Raw genomic sequence first — 24,779 nt, forward strand, 5'->3', positions numbered from 1 at the left:
CTCAGGTAATAATCCATAGTGACACACAGGTCTCTTTCCTTAGGTCATAATGTTGTCTTAGAGCTCTTCATTTTCATATGGTTTGGATTTTTAAATTTTTGTTTGTATGATTTGGATTTTTAAAAAAAATTTTAAATACATAATCATACATGGATCACATTAAAGTTTAAACTACATTTCAGTACCATTTTGACTCTCTTATACAAAATGGTAAGACTTTCTATAGTCTTTTTCTCTGTCTTGAAGAATTTAGTATCATCTACTGACCAGAAATTTAGCTCCTTCTTTCAAATAATATATTAAAAATAATTAAGACAAATCCTAGCATGAACCCCTGAAGAAGTGTTTCCTTTTAATTTCTAGAAAATACACTCTATTACCCCTCAATCCCATGAGAAGCTTAATTTTCCTCTAAGTGGTAGACAAGAACAAAACACCTTTTTACAGCTTTTTATGCTTTGAACAATTTTTGAGCTTATTTTTATAAAACATCTTCCAAGTTATTATAATATCACTGTTTTTTGCTTATCCTTGTCTAAATTGCCTTAATATGGAAGAAGAGAATAAGACCCTTAATTGAATTAAATGATAAGAGTGTTATGGAAAGACCTTTGGATCTTAATTCTAGGGCTGCTACTAAAAGCTTTGACAAGCTTCTAAGGATCCAAGGACGGCAGCATATTTTGCCAATGATTACTCTGAGTTCACATGGTAGTTGTTAGATTCTAACTCTTATAATTTTGTAACTTTGGATCAATAACTTCACTGCTTTCAGCCTCAGCTTCCAAATAAAGGAGTTAGGGGTTCTTAACCTGGGGTGTAGGAATTAATGTATGAATGATGAATGAAAATGAATAATTTCATGTAAATTAGTTTTCTTTGAAATCCTATATATTTTATGCATTTTTAAAACATATTAAGAAGGGATCTATAATCTTTGATATACTGCCAAAGGGATTCATTACACACACAAAAAAGATGGATGATCTCAAAATAAGGGAAATGTTGAGTATTTTAGCTAACATTTTTGAAATGAAATTTTTCTTTTAGCAGTCTTTTTTACTTTACCTTTGTCCTTTCTTAAGTTCAAATAACACTGTGTTCTCTCCATTTTCCAGTTTTATAATATAGGTAAAGTCAAGTTTCACATTAAATATCAGGGACAATCTTGGAAAAAACCAACAACATTCATTGTGTAAAAAAGTATGTGCCAATCTTTAGGGATACATAGATTTAAAAGAAGGAAAAAAAAACCAGCCCATCCCTTCAAGGAGTTTAAGGTGTAGGTTGGGGGGGACAGAATGACAACAACATGTAAATACAAAATATGTACAAAGTAATTTTAATTTATAAAATTATGTTTCAGTCAAGAAGCCTTTATTTTCTCCTCCCCCTTGCCGTCCCATTAAAAAACAAATAACAAAGCCCTAAAACAAAGATTCATAGACAAGGAAAGCAAAGTCCCCATGTTGACCATGTTTTTGTCATAAGGTGGGTAGTATTTTTCATCATCTGTCTTCTGAAAGTCTTTTTTTTTTTTTTTTTTTTAAGATATTCCTCTTATAATAGATATGGTACTAAACATGAGTATTGAAGAAAATTAGGAATTCTAAAAGGGGACAAGTCAGAAGAAAGTACACTTCATTCAGAAAAATACAATTCTAATATATGCTTACCTTGTGCCAGGCATAGTTCTAAGTGCTAAGAAATGTAAAAATGGCACTTGTCAGAGTTCAACATGTGGGGAAGGGGCAGCTAGGTGGCGCAGTGTTTAGAGTACTAGCACTGAAGTCAGGAGGAACTGAATTCAAATGTGGTCTCAGATACTTAACAGTTCCTGGCTGTGTGACCCTGGGCAAGTCATTTAACCCCAATTGCCTCAGCAAAAAAAAAAAAAAAAAAAAAAAAAGTGGGGAAGACAACGTGTAAATAACTAGGTAACATATATAAGAAGTATACAGAGTATATGGAAGCCCTTACTAACTGAGGAAAAACCAGGAAAGCCTGTTGCAGAAAGCATATTTTGTATTACCTTAGAAAAAGTCACAGAAATTTAACCAGGAGATCTATTAAAAATAAATATGCTAAAGGTGGGGAATAGGCAGTGCAAAGGCTTGAATAAAACATAAAATTTGATGTTCAAGTTAAACTATTGCAGTAGCTAAAATGAGAGGTAATGAAGTACTGAAATAAGGTGGTGGCCACAAGAGATCAGATACAACTGATAAGCTGCATGAGAGGTGAGTAGTGAGGGACATAGTAAGGAGTCTAGAGTAATTTCTGGGTAGCTAGGATGGGGGAGGTATCTTTGAAAATAGGCAAGTTCAGGAAGGAGTAGGTTTTGGGGGAAAAGAAACCGTGAACATGTTGAATTCATAATATTTACAGGATATCCATTTGGAAATGTCCAGTAAGCATTCAGTAATTTGGAGCTAGAGTTGAGAAGAGAAGTTGTGCTGGATATGTAGATCTGGGAGTTATCTACATAGAAACAGTAATTAAGCCCATGAGAGCTAATCAGATCACCCAGAAGAATGTAGAACCGAGATTCTTAATCTGGGATCTATGAATTTGTTTCTAAACATATTTTGATGACTTGCATTTCAGCTTAATTGGTTTCCTTTGTAATCCTGTATTTTATTTTATGCACTTAAAAGAATCATTATGAGAGGATTCATAAACTGAAGGGTTCCATGACAAGGCTGAGATTTTTGGGGTAGGGATAAGGGAAAGTCATCCTTACCTTAGAAAAAGAAGAGGACTGAGAACAGATCTTTGGGATTTACTCGAAGACATGAAAAATCAATGTTATCCAGTAAAGGAGATTGAGGAGTGGCCAAATGGGTAAAGAACTTAATGTCATTAAATCTAAAGATGTAAGACTGAGAAAGGTGCTTGGTAACATTGATATTTGTATCTTTGGAGAGTAATTTCATTTAAGTGATGAGATTGGAAATCAGATTGCAAGGGTTATCAAGGTGAAGAAAAGGAAAGAAAGGGAATGCATTGAATGTTGACAGTTTTTTGTAGGCTTTTGATGATGGAAGTGCATATACGTATCAATAATAAAATCAAGTTAAGAAAAGGGAAAACCAAGGCATGTTTGTTGATGAAGTTACTTGATAGAGATTGAAGATGGGTAGGGAGAGTGGTTGTGGTGGCAGTCTTTTAGAGAAGAGATGGGGGAAATGGATCAGCAGAATTACCTCATAACTAAAGGCTGGAGTAAAGGAGAGAATAGAAGATGTTGCCAAGGAAATTTTGATATATAATAGCAATGTTCTCTATTTTCTCAGTAAATGATGAAATTTGTGTGCTGAGAAGCAGCAGTAAAGAATAGTATGGGAGACTTAAAGAGGTAAGATTTAGAACAGCTGCTTTAGGGCATGCTGTGGTCAGTCAATTAAGGAAATATAAGAAAGCTTTGTTTAGCGCTATTGAAAGAGTATGGAAATAGGAAAAGGCATTCACATTTGTGTTTTTACTTATTTTACTTTTCCCTCAGCACCTTTTCCAAATTGTTCTTTGGATTCCAGCTCTTAGGACTACTATTTTACTTCATATATCTTTGCTTTCCCCACCCTTGTGAAATCATCCCTGACCTGGCTAGGTACTATTAGACCTGGGAGATTATAAGTTAGTAGCTTCTGGAAGATCCAAGTGTCCAGCCGATCAGTTAGATTTGGGAGCCCAACCCTGTGTTTTACTGATGAAGAAACTATAGGGCAGGGCTAACCCTACAGAAAATTGTAGAGTGGGTGAAGTTTTGTCTTTGTACCTTCCCAATTTCCATTACTATTTATACTTAATTAACATGTAGCATAATTATTGTGCATATCATTAAATTGTGGGCTTGATTTAATGTTATAACTAAATAAAGCTTTTCTCTTTGTAATAAGAATATATGTTACAGGCTTTTCATAACTTAAAATGAAAAATTGGTGAATTCATATTTTAAAACATTTTGAGTGGACAAAATAAGATGAAGCCATTTAGGTATATAATTAAAAATAAATATCAGGGCCAACTCTTAGTTTTGGATTCGTAGAGTTTATCTTCTCAGTTCATGAGTCAGTTTATGGAATCTAGGCAGAGCAGTGGTGAGAGAAGAGAAAGCTTCCAAGAGAAGAGAAGCTCCTGTGGAAAAGAATAGAGGCTACAAGAGAGGAAGCTTTAGCTTAAGCTAGGTTATTCCCTTAATCCTTACCAAGGAATAGTATTTTTTAAGTTGGTAGGATCTGAACGGGCCAGTAGAGCTACCACTAAGGAATTTTATCCTTATAATCATATTCAGTAAACTTATTTTCCCTTTTTTTTTTTTAAATTTTTTTTTTTTTTATTTAATAGCCTTTTATTTACAGGATATATGCATGGGTAACTTTACAGCATTAACAATTGCCAAACCTCTTGTTCCAATTTTTCACCTCTTACCCCCCCACCCTCCCCCAGATGGCAGGATGACCAGTAGATGTTAAATACATTAAAATATAAATTAGATACACAATAAGTATACATGACCAAAATGTTATTTTGCTGTACAAAAAGAATCAGACTCTGAAATATTGTACAATTAGCTTGTGAAGGAAATAAAAAATGCAGGTGGGCATAAATATAGGGATTGGGAATTCAATGTAATGGTTTTTAGTCATCTCCCAGAGTTCTTTCTCTGGGCGTAGCTGGTTCAGTTCATTACTGCTCCATTGGAAATGATTTGGTTGATCTCGTTGCTGAGGATGGCCAGGTCCATCAGAACTGGTCATCATATAGTATTGTTGTTGAAATATATAATGATCTCCCGGTCCTGCTCATTTCACTCAGCATCAGTTCATGTAAGTCTCTCCAGGCCTTTCTGAAATCATCCTGTTGGTCATTTCTTACAGAACAGTAATCTTATTTTCCCTTTTAAGACCTTTGTCTTTGTTAATTCTTAGCAAACAAAAATCTCTTCAGCAAATTCTTGTCTACTGTTTCATTGAAATATGTCTTTTTTATTATTATTATTATCTTTGGTACTTCAGAAGGAAAGTTAAGAATTAGCCTTTGTAGTGGTGAAGAATAGCATATAAATTAGTAATGTGACCCATCCTTTTAAAAGAAAGTTATTTTACTAGAGTGAGAGTATGTTTTGTAACTTTTTACTTGGATCTTGGTTTTTGATTAACAAATGCAGATATTTGCGCATATGTGTAAAATGTGGTGGTGGGATGTGTATATGTGTGTTGGGGAGGACATATGTGTGTTTTTAATTGTTCACAAGAACTAGCCCACATCTAGTTGCTGTGGAATTCAACTGTCCCCACCTTGGCTAAATGAGATTTGAATAGCATAGGGAAATTATCATGTTTTTAGGTCATTTAAATCTTTGATGTAGAATTTACCTTATTGCCAATAGTATTCTTACTTGTTATCAGAGGTCTGGAGTTCATATCCCAGTCATATCTTCTGAGGAGCAAGAGGCAGGTAGCATGATGAAATACAGGACTCAGCATTAGACCTTAAGTTAAACAAGTCTATTAACTGACTCTGTAATCTTGAGCCAGTCACTTAAGCTACCTGCTATTGATTTTCATCATCTGTGAAATGAGGAAATTGGACTAAGATGATCTCTATGTCTAAGTAATCTGTAAATTTGGAGCTAATTTGCTAATTTTAAAAATGCTTCCTATTCTCTCCCTTAAATATGATTAATCTGAACTACTTCTATAAAGCCATACACATCTCCATGTCTAGTAATCTGTAAATTTGGTGCTAATTTGCTAATTTTAAAAATGTTTCCTATTCTCTCGCCTAAATATGATTAGTCTGAACTACTTCTATACAGCCATACACATCTCTCCTTTCCCACTTCTTTGCTCTTGAGGGATTAAATAAGGAATCTGATGGTTCTATACTACAAAAAACATAAGGACCTACTCAGATTTAAAAGTTTCTTTGGTAGAGCTGTTATTTAAAATAAAACTGTTGGGTGAATATTTTGTTTGTAACAACAGTTTTTTTGATAGATATCTTAACTGTATTTTCTCTTCTTCCTCAGAATTAAAGCATCAAGACACAATGGGGGCATTTTTAGACAAGCCAAAGATGGAAAAGCATAATGCCCAAGGACAAGGTAATGGGCTACGTTATGGGCTAAGCAGTATGCAAGGTTGGCGAGTTGAAATGGAAGATGCACATACAGCTGTGATTGGTTTGCCTAGTGGACTTGAAGGATGGTCATTCTTTGCTGTGTATGATGGGCATGCTGGTTCCCAGGTTGCCAAATACTGCTGTGAGCATTTGTTAGATCATATCACAAATAACCAAGATTTTAAAGGATCTGAAGGACCACCTTCTGTGGAAAATGTCAAGAATGGAATAAGAACAGGTTTTCTGCAGATTGATGAACATATGAGAATAATATCAGAGAAGAAACATGGTGCAGACCGAAGTGGGTCAACGGCAGTGGGTGTCCTGATTTCTCCCCAACATACATATTTCATCAACTGTGGAGACTCAAGAGGTTTACTTTGTAGGAACAGGAAAGTTCATTTCTTCACACAAGATCACAAACCAAGTAATCCTTTGGAAAAAGAACGTATTCAGAATGCAGGTGGTTCTGTAATGATTCAGCGTGTGAATGGCTCTCTTGCTGTATCTAGGGCACTTGGAGACTTTGATTACAAATGTGTCCATGGTAAAGGTCCTACAGAGCAGCTTGTCTCTCCAGAGCCAGAAGTCTATGAAATTGAAAGATCAGAAAAAGATGATCAGTTTATCATCCTCGCATGTGATGGTATCTGGGATGTTATGGGAAATGAAGAGCTCTGTGATTTTGTAAGATCCAGACTTGAAGTCACTGATGACCTTGAGAGAGTATGCAACGAAGTAGTGGATACCTGTTTATATAAGGTAGCTAGATTTTTTAAAATAGAGAAACTGTTTCATGTCATTATCTTAGTTATAACACTTTGTTTCACTTTAGAATCCATAGCTCCCAGAATTTGTTTTGGCACAGATTGGGACAGTTATCACCAACTTTAATATTTTTTTTTTTTTTTTAATTTCAGAAGTGTCAATAGAAAAAAAAAAGTGAAGGACCATAGTTTGTAATAGTGATAAGTGTGTTTAGTTCTTAGTAACTATACTTACTTAGACTTTTTAATCATATGTAAAACATTGCTTTTCATGTAACAAATAAATCTTGTTATTTGTTACCAGTATTTTTAGCAAGTAGTCTCAGGTAAAAGAATTATGACTGATCAAGTTACATTAATAACCTATTAATAACAGATGTTAAACTTTTATGAAAATGAAAAATGTTCATTTTATTTTGTCATCTTAATATCTTTGTAGTCACATTATAAAATTATTTCAGACTTCTAAATTGGATTTTGTAAGTATCAATGTTTTTTAGTAGTTTTTTTGCAGATTTTACTTTTAAAAATATAGATTTTACAAAACTATTCTGATATAGTATGTTTTGTTTGAGTTTTTTATCTTGCAAATCACCATAATTTTTTTGAACTATTAACATACAGGAACGAGCAGTGTGGTCTAATTTAGAGACTGGCCTAGAAATCTGGAAGATTTAGATTCAAATCTTCCCTCTGAAATACACTGACTCCATGACCCTGGATAACTCACTAATTTCTCAGTGCACCTTGTTCTAATTGATTTTTGTTTTGAAATACTTAAAACAGCCAACCAAAATACTAGTGTTAGCTTGGTTATTAAATATCTTGATAGTATACATGACTATGGCTGATTATGGAGTTTTTGCATTTGATATTCATATAAGATTTAAAAATGTTAATGCAGCAACAGTTTGAGTAATTATTTTGGAGTCAGAATTTGGGTTCATATCTCAACTTTGTGACAGTGGGCATATCACTTACTCTCTCTAAGTTTCAGTGTCCTTATATATTCTATTTAGAAAGTATTCAATATGTAAATCACAATGATCCCTACATCTTTTTCAATTTTTAGTTTTCATCATCAAATTTTTAGCCTTAGTATTTTGTAAAGTTGGCTGCAACTTTCAGCAGACTTAGGGTAATCTGTATCCACAAAAAAAGATCTTGATGTTTATGTTACTCCATATCAAATCTTGTTATAATGACTGTTAATAGGCTAAGTTCTTTTCTGGTATTAGAATTTCTTGAATGGGGTATGAAATTTTCTTTTATCAGCTATTGTTTAAAGTAAGTAAGCCAACAGTAGGAACTTTGAAATCTTTTCATATCATAAAGATTAAAAAACAAGTAGTTTTAATGGGACTTAATCTGTAATATTTTTTGCCATTTCTCTTAGGGTGCTTTTGAGGGGGAAAAGATTACTAATGAGTACAAAGAATAACTTACTTTCTTTGTTTTTAATATAATTACATTGATGTAGTAATAAAGTTTCATAGGGTTATGAAAGGATTTACAATGGAGGGGAGGGTGGGAAGGAAACCAGAATGTTTTCTCAAACTCTTTTCTCTCCCAGGGAAGTCGAGACAACATGAGTGTGATATTGATCTGTTTTCCAAGTGCACCAAAAGTATCACCAGAGGCAGTGAAGAAAGAGACAGAATTGGACAAGTACCTGGAAAGCAGAGTAGAAGGTGGATCATTTAAAAAAAAATAAGTAACTTTATTAGAAAGAAACCCTGCAACAATGAACCTTTTCACATATTAGCTTTTAATTAAACCTTTAAGTGCATCAGTGGGACAAGGCACTTATGTAGTAACTTATTTAGATGTATATTTTATGTCCTTCCAAAATACTGCTAGAAATAAGACCACAGCAGCTGTGACCCTGGAAATTGTTTAGGATGCTTTTTTTTTTTTTTTTAATTATTATTATTTTAAAAATCTCTTGAAATTAAAGATGTACATATTTCAGAGTTCCTTGTGAATTCACTGGCAGGAGTAACTATATCAGTAAAATACGATTTTTTGACATGAGTTAAAGAGAAAGTAGTAAGTGAATTATGAAAATGATGATTTAAATGCCTTTTTTTTTTCTGTGAAAAGCTATGTACAATAATACATTTGGGTCAACTAAGGCTGTTTTTTTTTGTTTTTTGTTTTTTGTTTTTTTTAAATAAGGGTCATAGCTTTGTTACTGAAACTCTAGTTAACCTGCAAGTGCCACTATATTTTAAAGTATGTCTATGTTTCTATTTCAAACTGTATTTCAGGGCTTCGTAGCAAAACCGTAAACTGCCTGATTTTAGATATATTGATTCTCTGCCTGGCAGTAATTAAGTGTTTGTGTGCCTTATATTAAGTTTGTTTGTTTGTTTGTTTTTAAGTTGAAATAAGTTGGGATTTCAGGTGCATTTTGTATTATAAAATTGCAAATGACTTTGAGACCACTAATGAACTGTTTGTAACTCTTGATTAGTGCCTTTGGATATTTAAAAAATCTAAATTTTTTTAGTAGCCACAATGTGCAGCATAAGTTAAAATTTCCTGAAAACACTAATTACTGCATATATGCAATATAGTGTATAGATTATAAAGTATCCTCTAAGTGGGTAAACTTAGCCATGGAATGACTATATTAGTATTAAAAAGGCCATTTGGGGTCCATTATATTAATCACTTGCATGTTAAAGGCCTCTAATAGCATGTAAGCATAGATATAACACTATTCCATTAGATTCTATCATGTCTACCTTATGAAAATTCTTATGCACTTTAGTTTCATTTTCTTTTTAACTTTTTTGAGATTTAAGTATAGTCAGTCTGTCATTTTGATCATTTAAAATTTTAACATTATCCAATTTAAGGCTGCAATTTAGCTTTATTGACTACTTTGTTCCTTGATAATGGTAAATAACAATGTGTGCACTGATTTCTAACTCAGTAAGTAGTTCTTGACATAATACAATGAGTTTGTTTTCTCACTAGCAAGTTCCTTTGTTTTTAATACTTTAAAAACATTCAATAAGTATGCTTTATTCCCAGGTAATGTGCTAAATTAACATTAATAGAAATAATCAATTTGAAATCAAATCACATTGATCTAAATCACTAATTAATATAAGAAAGGAATTAAATTTTTAAAATTTTGCTTCAAAGTAAAATGATCAAGTATTCATTTTAATTAAATATTTATATGCTATAATATCAGAACTTTAGAACTGTTTATTATTCCATGCAAGAAATATCAGGTAGGACATTTATGGTACATGATAAATGCATTGAAATTTTTTTATTGTGTTAAGTTTAATAATGTTTTATAGTTAAAATGTAGATTATTTTATATTCTAAACTAAAGTTATTTTATCAGTAGGAAGTAGTTTGAAAAGTAGAGAATTTCGTGCATCTTTTATTCTGGTTGAGCAGAATAAATTGATCTTCAAATCCAAAGCATGCATTAGAAATCTTTTCTGGCATGTACTAACAGTTGCTATGAAATGCTAAACTTCATCTTAATTATTTGGATGAAATAATCTGTGAGCATCTCTCAAAACACAAGAAAATAGTTTCAAAAAGGCTTTCAGAAAGGCTTTTGTGTCCCATCCCTCCCCCACCCCTAAACTTTTTTTTAAAACATAATCTTTGTTGCTACTAAATATTTAATGGTTCTAGCAGTCAAGCTTTTTTCTTGAAAATTAACTTTCTAACCAGAGGTACAGTAAATTCATGAAAAGCCTTTTCAATCTTTTAATCCCTCAGTAAATTTGTGTTATTTTGCATTTTTCTGTTGTGAATCAGGATTGTTATACTACTGCTGATCCTTCTAGGCTGATATTTTGGATATTATTATTGTTGTTTTTATTTTAAATGCCCTGACAACTCTGCCTCAGCTTTGGGGATAGGGTGGGGAGTATCTATTAATATTCATGCTAAAAGGAGTATTCTGCAGTGCTAATTAGAGTGTATATTTTAGGGATTGGGATTAAAGGATTGATATTTTACAGACTTCATTTCTGGTTTTGTTTTTTGAATTAAAAAAGAATTAAGGTTTGTATAGTACTAAGTGTCAAGTAAATTGAATAAGTTTTTCCACTTGAAATAGAGAACCATTAACCCTGTTTTTCAACTTTATACTTTTAGAACATTTGTCTTACTGTATTTTTGCACTTTATAACAAAAAAAGGATACAAGTTACATTGAAATATAGGTGATTTTTTTTTTTCCTTTTTATGACTGAAACCAACAGAATGGTTCAATTTGTCATCAGTGTTATTCAGATTGTATCTATAGTTATCTAAATAATTGTATTAACTTAGTGGAGTTTGTATGTTAAATGTACCAGGTTGTGAAATTGTTTAGTTTAGGTAAACACTAAATTCATTTATTTTTGTACAGCAAAATTTTAGCATTAGCATTATGAAGTTATATTAGATGTCAAAGATTATACAATAAAGGAACTTGGCAAACCAAATCTGAGCTCTTTGCTTTTTATTCAGATTTAAGAGTGGTAGAAAATTCTGAACAATAAATGTTAGATGGTAAAATTTTGGCCTTTACTCTGAAAGAACAGTTTACCACTTAAGTAATGTGGGTTACTGAATCTGGTTATAAATAAAATTTTCTAAAATGTAGCCCTAGTGTTAGGAGTTTAATATTTTGATCTACAAACTTCATCTGATAAAAGGAAATAAAGAGCTTTTGAATAAATGGCTACTTTTCAAAGATTCCTAACTTGACTAAGAACTAAGATGATGATTGCTTTTTCTCCCAACAACACTGCTTATTAAGAGAAAAAATTTTATCTCTTGAAGAAAACTTGCAAAAACATTTAGTGTCTTTATATAATTGATTTAACCAACTATAATATGCAATTGAATACATATAACACGTTTGACAAGGATACACATGATGTCTTTGGCATGGTCCTGCCTTATAGTATTCTTAGTCATCAAAATGAACACTTCTCATACTTAAAGAAATTGTTTTAAGAGATAATTGTATAATCCTGGGTACATTATTTTTTCTTTGGCATTCTGTGGTATAAATGGCAATGTATATGCATGCCTCACATCATAACAAGTTCCATCTATTAGTGTACCTGTTATTGGAAAATTTTTATTTATTCTTATTTGAGTAGTCTAAAAATATTGTCTTTTAAATTGGGCCATTTTCATACCAAACACACACATTGATAATGAAAATGGCATTGTAATATATTTGAAGCTCACTCCTAATTAGTCTTTCTTATACTATGTTACAGAACTTGTGGCTTGTGAAATCTTAAATTGTCTTTAGATGAAGCATTAATGGTGGAGTTTTAGCATGTAGAACCATGATTTATAAGCTTAAGATGTGGATGCATGCTGTTTAACCAGTGTCATTGTGTGACTACTATTTAAGTATCAAATGGTTATGACTAAGAATATGACCAATTATTTTTAAGGCAATTACAAATTATTTGATTTTTGTAACTTTAAAAACTCTGCTGTGCAATGTTTTTGTTTACAGGGCAATGTTCAGTAAACATGTTCCAGTCTAAAGAAAGGAATTGGTCCACTCAGAAGTAACTAATTGACTTCTTAAGAAAGATGTTCTTCCCATTTGTTTACAAATATCCCTGATTATGTAATATGCGAATTTAACATGTATTTTTCTAATTTTAATCTTGATCACTCTTCTTTAAAATTAATCTAGAAAGTTTTTTTTTCTTTATGTCATTTTGTATGTTTACTTATCATAAACTTTAAAAATTCATTGTGAATTTTTTCCTTTTGGCACCAGTATGGAAATCCTGAGATGTATTAAATACCATTTATAAAAATATTAAGCTATCTTTGATTGTTTCAGTCTTGTAAAGTTCAATGTGGATAGCACTTACAAAAAAAGTACTTCTGATTCCCAGAAATCATAAAGAAGCAGGGCGAAGGCGTACCAGACTTAGTCCATGTGATGCGCACATTAGCAACTGAGAACATCCCAAACCTCCCACCAGGGGGTGAACTGGCAAGCAAGTAAGTTGTCTATTTTGTATACGTTGATCCATGATTACAGCTTAGAAAATATTTTTGATACACAATTGACAAAATGGCAGTTACATTTAAGATGATTTAATTTATTAAATGGTACAATTGTATGTGTGTGTAAAGATATTTTTACTTAGTTTCTGATTTGGGGTATTACTAAAGTCATTTGCTACTTAATGAAACATTACCATATAGAGTGTTTTGTTTTGGTTTTGATGCTTGTCATTTACACTGAAAAATGTCAGTTGTGGCTCAAATGATGACATAATTTTCAGGATTATTTGAGAGATGTCTTATGATCTTTCTAAATAAAATAATGTACAAATGTAAAATACTATTGTCATATGTGGCCTTACCATAACCATGATGTTTACTCTCCCAGAATGAGTCTCTTCACTTGTTTAATTAATTTTGTTCCTTTCCAACTTATTTGGAACTTCTTCAGGTTGATTTTTCAAAGGCATGGCTGCATATTTTTCCAGGTACTTTAGCCAGTGGGCTTGAGCTAATTTATATAAGTATTTAAGGCCCCCAAGTAGAAAATTCAGATACCAGGTCTCTTTTATCTAAAAGAGCTGCCATATAAATTGACACAACAGGATTGCACTTAACTCTTCATTTCTACTGTCTTTTTCTCCATACTATCCTTTACAATATGGTTGAATTGATCCTTTGTATGCATCTATCTGATGTCAGTAGTCTTTTAAAACTCCTCAGTGGTTCTTTATTACTTGCTGAGAAAAGTTTAGACTTCTCTGCCTGGTATCACACTAGATTTTCCTACCTTTTCTCATGTAGTTCTATTTTATGTATTTCATGGTTCAGCCAGACTGGATTACTTTCAGGGTTCTGTACATGTTCCATGTTTTGCTGCCTTCATTTCTTTGATCATATTCCCTATTCATAGAATTTTTCCCCAATCTAACACTTTGTGACTTCCTACCCATCTTTTAATGCTTAATTCAAAACCTATAATAAATGACAACTCCTTCAGGAAGCCCAACAGAAGCAGTTTATTGTGGTGGACTGAACAATGGAGTTGGGAGTCACAGGAACTTTGAATCCTGACTATAATTTATTGTCTATGTGACTTTGGGCAAATCATTTTACCTCCCTGGACCTCCATTTCTTCATCTGTAAAATTAGGTGGTTGGACTAGAAGAGCTCAGAGGTCCCTTCCGGTTGTAATCTATGATTCTGTAATCCTTCCTTGACCCTTCTCCCCCAAGTCAGTCATGATTTTTTCCTTCTTTGAATCAGAAATAGCATTTTTATTTACATTAAAAAATACTTATGTATTATTTTGTATACTAGTTACTTGTGATTTATCATGGTCCTTCACATATCCCTATATGTTCCAGAAGGGCAAGTACTATGCTTTGTCATGCTCTAGCTCCTTTAATATCAAGGACAGGGATGGGTTTATTGAGTAGGCAGGTTTGTTCAAGTGATATCTCAAATATCTATATTTGATTTTGTTCTCATAGTCTTGACTTGCTATTCACATATTATCAATGTGCCAAAGAGATCAGAATCATATTTTCTAGATTATTTCTATTTTAAAACTTTATTAAAATGATTCAAAAATAAATTTCTTAACATCATGGATTTTTTTTAAGTATGCTGTTATTGTAAAGGTTGCATTACTATAATGGAGCAATATTTTATTTTAAAGCAAACTTGGTATATATTACTTGCAGTCTTGTTTCTGTTTGTCCCCTCTTTTTCACAATTTTTAATTCACATTTTATTGAAACATTTAAATTTTAACATTTGGGGAAGAATTTTTCAACATTTTGAATAATTTTTATTTTTATGCCAAACTTTTTAATACCAAAGTTTTGTGATTAAAACATGCAAAAAGGGCATTTACCTATAATATTGGCTTTATCTTAAAAGAGCTCAGTAACTTAAATGTAAAATAATATTTAAACATTACTATGTCAAATTTTGCAGGTAGGTAGAACAAGGAATAGAACAGACTGGAGTTAGGAAATTCTCAGTTAAAGGCCAACCTCAAAAACTCACTAGTTTTGTGACCCTGGATAGGTCACTTAATTTCTGTCTGTCTCAGTCTTTTCACCTGCAAAATGGAGCTAATAGTATCTACTTCCTAGGGTTTTTGTGAGGACAAAATGAGTTAATATTTTATAAAGCACTTTACAAACTCTTAAAGCATTATATATAAATGCTAGCCATGACTAGTTCTAAGCCAAAATTAACATGGAATTTATGGCTAGTAAAAGTTGCTACTATATCATAGAAACTATTAAAATCACTCCTAAGCTCTTAAAATAGAATATATGCACCGTTGTTTTTTCCTCAGGCTTTCAACTCCTTTTATTAAAAATTACATACATTGTAAGTCATAGAATTCTATATTGTAGACTTTCTCTACTAATCTGTGGTACTGAAAATCAAAAGTGGCCCTTATTTACTAAGAATAGGAGATAGAGAATTGTACTTAAATGTAAAATCATTTGCAACATTCAGAATATTCATGATTTGATTGATATACACACACACACACACACACACACACACACACACATACACACATATACATACATATATATATATATATTTTTATTTTTTTTTTTAACATGGAGCAATGGGTTATTGAGCAAATGTTGGATTTGTCAAAGAAGAATAACACTTTTCTGCCTTTTTCTTTTTAATTTAGGCGGAGTTTAATTGAAGCCGTTTACAATAGACTGAATCCTTTCAGAAATGATGACACTGTAAGTACTATCTTCTCTCCTCCCACTGCCTCTTCCCCTCCTCTCTAAATGCATATCCTTCCTACCTGTTTTTGCAGAGCTGTTCACTGCACCCATTCTCTTACACACACCCCTGATTGATTGCTCTGAATTCTGCTTGCTCTGATCTCTGCCTGAACAACAGTTCTAGTGATTGAGGACATAATCATGGTGAGTGGCCACCTCTCAAAAAAGGAAAAAAAAAAGGAAAGAAAAAAAGGAAGTCTTTGTGAATTCTTCTAGGTTTGTAAACATCCTACATGCCTTCTGAATGTTTATTTCCACCACATAATTTTTATATGGGAATAACATCTTTGCCTTAAAAACGGACATTTTTAGTGGTTTTCAGTTTTAAGTAAACTTGATTTGGCATATGCAAATATTAAACTTGCGTTCACATTTTTAAATTATTGTAGTGTTGTTTTCAAATACTAGAAATCCACACATTAACACGCCTCTAGGAGGTTTTTTTGTTGAGTTGATGTAGCATTCTGATTTTTTCATGTGTGCATGTGTGCGTGTGTGTGTGTGTTTTAAGACTTAAAAAAATAGTATGGATCAACTTTATTCCCTCATCTGTGAAATGAGGGAGTTTTGGACTGAGGTATTTTCCAGATCTAATATTCCTCTATTTGTAATCAGATTACACTATAATGTTTTTCTATTAACATTTTTGGTTTTACTGGAGGTCTTAATTTCTTCATACATGGCTAAAGTTTATAAAAATGGTGGCATGAAAAGAAACTATAGAGTTTAATCTGGGAATCAGAGTAAAATTATAAACCATCTTTTTGTTTATAAAGCTTTTAGTCTGAACTCAACTTCTTTCCTTGATGTTATTTGTTACAAAACAAATAGTCTAGCATGAAATCTGTGAAACAGGAATTTTTTTTTTAACCTTTTTCTTTTCAAGATTAAATAGAAGGTAATAAGTTTGTCAACTCTAGGCCTTAAAAGGTGCCTTTTTTTCCTTCATAAAGGACTCTACATCAGCTGATGATATGTGGTAAAAACTTCTCATCTAGCCTGGAGTTTACCTTCATCCTCCCAAGGAAGTACATTCAGCCCAACTTCATTGAACCTTCTTAACATCCATCTTCAATATTAAAGAAGGGGAATACTATAAGGGTGAGCAAGATGACACCACAGAACTACAGCAGTACAACAACTAGCCCAGAACTGATCCTTTTATTTTTTAATTTTTTTTTTTTATAAAATTGAGACTTATGTAAACGTGATTTCAAACCATAATTCATTTTGTAAATCAGACTTCAGCAATTTTTGTTGTATGATTTTTTTTTTTTTTTTTTTTTTTTTTTTTTTTTTTTTTTTTTTTTTTTGGTAAAGTGCAATTGTCCTTGTACAAAATGCTCATATTTAATTATGAACTGCTTTTAAAATCCCTATCAAAGTTTAAAATGTTCGGCTTGTTGTGTGATGCAACAGATAAGTGGGTAGCCCTTTAAATTCATGTTGTGTTTTGGAATTGGGGTGGGGGTGGGGGAAGCGGCAGCCTGGCCAGTGAGATGCTCAAAAAATACACATGATTATGAACAATAATTTCAAAAATCTTACAGAGATGAACATCCATGAAGTTATTTCAAACATCTTAATTCTCTTGGTAGTGAGCTAGCATAAGAATATATAGCTAGTTCATTCATAAACTCTTTCAGGATGTTTTCTTCCTTGTTGCCGCTTATTATTTCAGGTAATAGTGTATTCATAAGAATATTGATCTTGGGGCTAAAATGCCTTGATTCTTTGCACCTCTTTTGCAAGTCCTTACATTAAATTACTAATTGATGAGGAACAGCTTCCTACATAGAGTAGGAATCTGTAGCATTTTTACTATCATGATTGGCTGGGCCTGCTGCTGTTCCTAGTAAAATATCTGAACTCCATTTTATCAATAAAGCTTGATTTTAACAAACAAGACATTTAATCATGTATGTGTAATTCCTCTTTTTCTCCCCCTGCCTTTTAAAATGTCGTGTCATTGTAAATGAGGGGTTTAAGGTATGTAGATATGAAAACCCATTTTTAAAATGGAATGCAATGTTGCCCAAGGCATAGATGAATTTTTCCCCTTCCATTAAATGGACTAGAGGATTTTAAGTAACTCTTATTCCTTAATCTACTTTAACGGGTTTCTTTCAGACTGCCTATTTTTCATTCAGAAGTGCATCAACTTGAAATTACCCACCACTTAAAGAAAATGTTAATTTAAGCCTGACAATCTAACACTTTATGATGTGTGTGAATGTGTTTGTGTTTTAATTGACCCACTTATTTAGAATACTAGTGGTTAAAATACATTTGTGATTTGAAATAGAGCATGTTGACCACATTTAAACATTGGTCATAAAATAACTTTTAAAAGTTAAGGAATTATAGATGTCAAAATAAAATGATCTTATTTTAGGCTTATCTTCTCCCTTTGATCATATGAAAGTAAGTTTTCAAATTAAGTCATTGACAAACTACTGTTTGTGCTCTTTTGTATTGTCTCTTTAGGTTGAGAATAATGTATTATCAGTGTGTAGTTTTAATTATTCAGTAGGAAGATTTCACAGGAAAGTCATTAAATGTAAAATTTAACCCATCATCTAATACAAAATCAAAACTTGGTGTAAGAATGTGGTATAATGCTCTCTATTTACTCTATGTCTTTCCCTAATTTGGAAAGACACATATTTGTGTATATATACATAATATGTAGCCTTAAAACTAATGCAAGGTTAAAGAACATTGGACAAAGTAATTTAAAATGTCTCAGATAAGTATAGTTATATACCAGCAGAATCCTTCCTTTATCCCTCTTATGTGGGGGTGATTAAATGTATTTTAATTGTCTTTTTGTATCCTGTATCAGCATGAATGAAGAAAATATAAGTACTATTTGAATTTATCATTTTAAAGTAATTTGGGTTAAAGACCACTTCCTTTTAATGTCTAATTCTATTGTAGAATGAAAACTATCATAATGTCCTAAGTTACAACTTCTTACTCCTTACACAAAGTTAATGTGTCGTTTTTGACCAGCAGTTTGACTACCAGGTACACATATACCAGTATAAAAAGCTGAACTCTTAGGACAAGCCTGTTCTTTACTGTATAGACTAAAGTTTAGTTCTAGAAACAATAAACTTTGAACTGGACTATAGAAATTTTTGATATATAAAACCTTAAATCACAAGTAGAATTGTGGCAGAAAACCATATTTCAAATCACAATCACATTGTATCAAAATGAAATTTATTAAAAAAAATTTTTTTGAGAGGTCCTTTCTAAAAAATGAGAACATAGAAACATTCTACTATTACAGTTGCCAGTGTTTCACCTAGGGCTGACGGTGAAAGAAATGTCTAAAATAATTTTTTCTGGCTTTGTATTCAGTACTTAACTGTGGTCTGAGAACACTGAATCTATTATCTGTGAATAAACACTGCCGTGCTAGGTACTAATTTTAATTATGAAAATACATGCAATGAGTATGTATACCTTATTAAAACAATGGACTATATGTTTTTACTATTCCCTGAAAAAATTATTAACCATACTTTTAAAAGGCACTTTTTTTGCACCTTTGTTATGTATTTCATTTATTGTACCTATTCAGTTTTTGTTGTTGTGCTAAGAACTTTAGCACCTCAGGGGCTGTGCCACATATTTTTGAAGTGTCATGTGCTATTTCCCTTTGGGGGAAAATTCTTGTGTGGTAACAGTGTTGTAATGTGGTATTCCAAATGTACTTTGATTTAAATGTTTTAATAGAATGGACCCAGTTTACCTATTTAAAAAGGAAATGGCTTGTTGTATAGAAATCCACTTTCATAAATCATAGAGATATGTTCCCTTTACCTTACTTAGCTCCACTGATTTGTCAATTTTTGTGAGTACTTTCAGCCAGATAAAATGTCTTAATGGGTTATTTTGGGGACATGTACCTTTTAATAGGTAACTGTGTAATGATCTGGGCAGTTTTCAATATTAACATTAACTTTTAGAAATCAATATATATATTCTTTATTAATTCAGCATTAAAGATTTATTAAATGAAATCTTTATTTTAGTTATAAATATTGTGTTGACCTGCTCTTGTTGTAGTATTGAGAACCACTGCAGAAATTGCTAATTTTATTTCCTGGTTTCATATAAAAAAGAATCAGGATTTTAAAAAAGAAATGAATGTATCTAATTAAGGCTTTTTGAATTACAAGTGGTTTCATTCCTATAATATAATCCCTTTGGTGGTATTTTGTATTCTATCCACTAATATAACTTTCCAATTAATATTTATTGAGCTCCTTGAATGTGGGTGGGCACTGTGGAGTATTCAAACAGGCCCTAACCTTAAGAAGCTTTCAGAATTGTAGAGAAATTTAACTTTTGTGTGTGGCCAATCAAATTAAGCCATAAAATTGATATCATTTGCCCTTCATCCTTCCTCTCTTCACCTTTTCCTATCCTTCAAATTAATTTTTTTTTTTTTAAGTTTGTGCTCAGCATAAGAAGCTGAAATTTGGTGTGGTAAGGATTGTTTGATCCATGTGCTTTATAGATTGAACTAAAGATTCAGGAAGAAAATCATGAATCACTTAGCTCTCAAAATAGGTTTAGGATTTGAGCTTTATGTTTTTTTAACAGCCAGTCTCATCATTAATTAGCAGCCCAGTGTCAGTGTTCTATTCCTTTCCAGCAAAGTGGCTGTGGCTTAATTATAATTTTACTTTATCTAATTATTAAACATATTTATTTAGAAATTCAATATTTTACCCTATTGTGCTATTAGAAAAAAGGATTTTTGTTTTGTTCTTTAAGGCTCTCAATGGAAAGATTAAATTAGAAGTTTAAGGATCTAATGCTTTGATTTCCAGTTGTACAGTATTACTATAGGATATACTATTAGTACAAATATTTTCATGTAAATATATCAGAATATATAAACTGTTTCAGGCTGTATAGTTTTATGCTCTGAAGGATCCCAGTAACCATCTTATAGTAGAGTTTTACAAACATTGCAGAGAGGTTAAATAACAGTGGTCCAAATTTCTAATGGATTTATTTTCCTTTACGTATTGGGAAATTTCATGGTTTTCTTTATTTTAATAGTTAATAACATGAAATTTGGGATATCTGATTCTCCTTTGTATCTTTTAAAGTCATTTGCCACCACAATTAATACCATCCATTTATGTTTATTAAACTAAGGCCCTTCTTTTAAAAGTAAGCATTATTGCAGAGTGCTAAACTTTTTTTTTTTTTTTACTATCTTCCAAATTTCTAAGTATGGTTTATTAGGGGAGAAAAAAATCCCTGTTCTTTACTACTTTACATACTTCAAGTGATTTTCAAGTATTCTAAATAATAAAGAAATAAAATGGAATTTGCCTTTTTCTGTTTCATTATCAAGTGGGCATTTTCCAATTTTATTGACTTTGGCATAGCTAGCTTCTTTCCCTTTTACCTACTTGCTATTTTAAACTGTTTGCTCATGGCCCCATGAAATTTCTAGCAAATGCTTAGCTGAAAATATTCATTAGGATAATTTTAGCTGACAAATGAAATTATGGTGACCACTTAACACTTTTGTTTCATAACTGAGAACAAGAAAAGAAGTGGCCTGTTCAATCTATTTACTGTTTATGTAGCAAAGAGATGTGTTTTTCCCTTGTTTCACCTAAAATGTCTTATCCTTCTCTTTGCTCTAGTTTTTCTTCCTTTAATTTCATTATCAGACTGAAACAGGCCAATTTAGTATTTGGTTAAAATTACTTGGTATTTAGCTTCTTTATACTGAGGGCATATTTAAAGGTGTCTGAATACTTAATAACTTTGAGGGGTCAGGGTCTGAGTTTAATTTCTTGGGATGGAGAACTCTCCTTTGAAAACTGCCTTCACTATTATTGACTCCTCTGCAATTTTATAGATTTAGGTAGTTGCCTGGGGTCATTGACAGTTACCTAATTTGTCCATTGTCTTTCCTACTGATAGTTGTGTTAAAAAGACAGGAATTCAACTGGGGTTTTCCAGATTCCAAGATCAGCCCCCCTATCCATTAATGGCACCATGCTGCCTCTTATTGAATGATATGTTAAAATAGGATTAAAATAAAGAAGTAGCTGGAGATATAAGGATAAGTAGGGATGAAAATAGTGGGCCTTTATTATTTTAGTAAGTACAATAGTTTTGGAAGCCCCACTGTGAATCGCTAATGATGTAGCATCCTGTCAGGAAAATCCAACCTTAACTTCAACCAGTATCACTTTTTGCTGCAAGAAATTCTTAGTGATAAAAGTTATTGCTCCATCAACGTGGAAGTAGCTTTTAGAAGAATTATATTAATGTAGCCATTTATATTTTTTCTGAACTCATCTGATAAAGATAAAAGCAGTGTTTACTATAAAACTCTTGACCTTTCACATTATCACTGCACCAAAACCTTTTAATGATCCTATCTATGGGACATTTAAATTTTTCTAATTATTTTCTCATCAACTTTAAAGTTTAGAAAAATTACGTAGAGTCATTTTGTTCTTTTGTACACAGAACCTTTTGATCAGACAGGAAATTACTATTTAATAACATATTTGCAAATATGTGTAATGCTTTTTGAAGCAACTTAGATTTGTGTACATAGTTGGTTCTGCACCTACTTTCTTAATTCAGTAATTGCAGGTATGATCAGTGAGTGCCAAAAATTCCATATACATAGTATATTTATATAGTGGTATTATACTACTAGACATTTATAATATATTAAACAAGAAAACCCCAAACAATTAAACCCAATAGTGATCAAAATACAAGATGGACTGTTTACTTTAGTAAATTGTGTTAAGTTTGGAGAGCTGGGAGAAGATGCTTGGAGGCAAGAATTAAATGAAATAGAGAGTTTTTCAAAATAACTAATGGCTGGGCTTTTCCCTGCAAAGCAGAATATACCCTATAACTTTAAAAAATTTTGTATTTTAAGTGTTGAATGGTGAAGGGAAATGATAAAGTTAGGACTAATCTCTCTTTTTTTTTCTTTGAGGAAATCTAATCCTTTTCTAAGAAGATTTGGCCCTGGAAACTTAACTGACAGAAGATTAAGTGGAGTTAAAAAAAAAAAAAAAAGATTTATGGTAGAAACATTTAAAGCACACCTAATGTAATGTTTGCTATGCACGTAATTTATTTTCAGAAGTTCACTAATTTGGTTTTTTCTTTTAACCCTTGATTATTAGGAGATTAAATTTCTGGTATTCGTTGCTGGTGTTAGAATACAAAAAATATTGCACATATATTCAGGCCATCTCTGATTTCAAGTAAATCTTGTGAATCAAGTGAAATCAAGCTAGATTAAAGTGCTAATAGAGAAGAAATTAATAACTGTGTCCCACAATCCCAATCATCAGCCCGGGGTTAATGACATTTTTTCCCCAAAATACATGTTCAATAAAAAGAAGGTTTGACTATTAACCGAAGTTTGGATTTTTTTTTTTTTTTTTTGGTCACTAATTGGCTGTTTTGATTAATTTTGGACCCGTCTCTAGTAGAAGTTTGAAGTAGAGAAATTACTACTCTCTCATCTAATGACCTTTTAATGAACTCAGTATCTTTATTGGAGAAACACATCTCATATGTAGTGCCATGCAATGCTGATTATTTTAACTCCTGGCATAGTATTTAAAATTTTTTGTGAAAATGTAATTTTCCCCTTTAATTTGTATTAATGCTATGAATGAGGACATGTAAGCTTAAAAAGCATGTTTGCAGAATATTTAGCTTCGTTATAAAATTTTAAATTTTGAGACTAATATATAAAAGCAGAACTATTTTTCCTTAAATACAATGTGTAATATTCTCCACAGTGATTACCCATTATTTGCAGTTTATGTGATCCAAAATGTGTTTACAATAAGTTCAATAAATGTATATTTTGTACTGTGTACCAGTTTCTGGTCCAAAGAAAATGTGTGAATTTAGTTTCTAACTCTCTAAGGTATACTTTCTGTTTTGACTCCATTGAAGAATTACATTAAGCCTGTGAATGGTTACAGATTGTATATGAGAAATGGGACTTAGAAATAATTTATAGTTTAAAAAAATGGTGCCACTATATAATAAACAGGCAATTGCATAATGTGTGTGTATTTATGATTGTTTAGTTTTGTGTAGCATACTTATTTAAATATCAAAGTCACTACCATTAAATTTTAGAATTTGTTCTAAGGAAAAATCTGGGTAATTTGAAAATAGCTTTAGGTATATATGTACAAGAAAGTATTGAGTGCATATATATATATATATTTAAATTAAAATATGTATCTTTTTTATCATTGTTTAGCTTGAAGGTAAATCTGAAGTTTGCCATTTAGAATTACAGTGCTTTTCTTTTTTGGTCAGGAGTTATATTTCATCATTATGGAGAATTATCAGTATTAAAGCCCTCTCTCTTACTGGTTGGCAATTCTTTAATACACAGACTTAGAGAATTTCTTGGGAGCACTTTAGAAGTTAAATCACAGAGTTAGTATGTATCAGAGAGGTATTACTTGAAATCATGATTTCCTAACGTGACTGAGGATTATTGATTGTCTTCTTTGTATTAAGCTGCTTTTCGTATATCTGGGAAAAGTTTTTATTTATAAGCAATAATAGATAATCTAGTTCAAATCAGCTAGCTATTATAGTATAGTATAGTATGTAGTATAGTAGTACTACATAGTATACTATGTAGTATAGTATGTAAAATTTACAAAATGTGACCAGAACCCTTAATAATCAGGGAGATTAAAGTTTCTCATTGGAATAAGTATTTTTGTTTTCATCTTAGTCTTTCAGTAGGTAAAAACTGGAAGGGAGTCCAAGAGAATACCCAAATGAAATATGACTTCAAAAAGGACAATTGACTAGATTGCATCCACTCAGTTTAATCTTAATCAACTGTATAAATCAAATGATTTTCAACAATCACTTTTTTTTTTAATTATAGCTTTTTGTTCACAAGACATATGCATGGGTAATTTTCAGCATTGACCCTTGCAAAAACCTTCTGTTCCAACTTTTCCCCTCCTTCCCTCTACCCCCTCCCCTAGATAGCAGGTTGACCAATACATGTT

General features: G+C 31.8%; 1 protein-coding gene across 1 annotated transcript in view; it reads left to right on the forward strand.

Annotated features, from left to right (window-relative positions):
* Window positions 1–23,601, forward strand: part of PPM1A (protein phosphatase, Mg2+/Mn2+ dependent 1A) — a 66,536-nt gene extending 42,935 nt beyond the window's left edge. The window contains exons 2-6 of the mRNA XM_031952681.1: window positions 6,035–6,888; window positions 8,467–8,584; window positions 12,793–12,901; window positions 15,597–15,654; window positions 16,653–23,601. Coding sequence (XP_031808541.1) covers window positions 6,055–6,888; window positions 8,467–8,584; window positions 12,793–12,901; window positions 15,597–15,654; window positions 16,653–16,682 — 1,149 coding nt within the window. The 5' untranslated portion in view covers window positions 6,035–6,054 and the 3' untranslated portion in view covers window positions 16,683–23,601. The remainder of the gene's footprint in view (window positions 1–6,034; window positions 6,889–8,466; window positions 8,585–12,792; window positions 12,902–15,596; window positions 15,655–16,652) is intronic.
* The last annotated feature ends 1,178 nt before the right edge of the window (window positions 23,602–24,779 follow it).

The sequence above is a fragment of the Sarcophilus harrisii genome, chromosome 2 (assembly GCF_902635505.1).
Source record: "Sarcophilus harrisii chromosome 2, mSarHar1.11, whole genome shotgun sequence".
NCBI classification, from domain to species: Eukaryota; Metazoa; Chordata; class Mammalia; order Dasyuromorphia; family Dasyuridae; genus Sarcophilus; species Sarcophilus harrisii.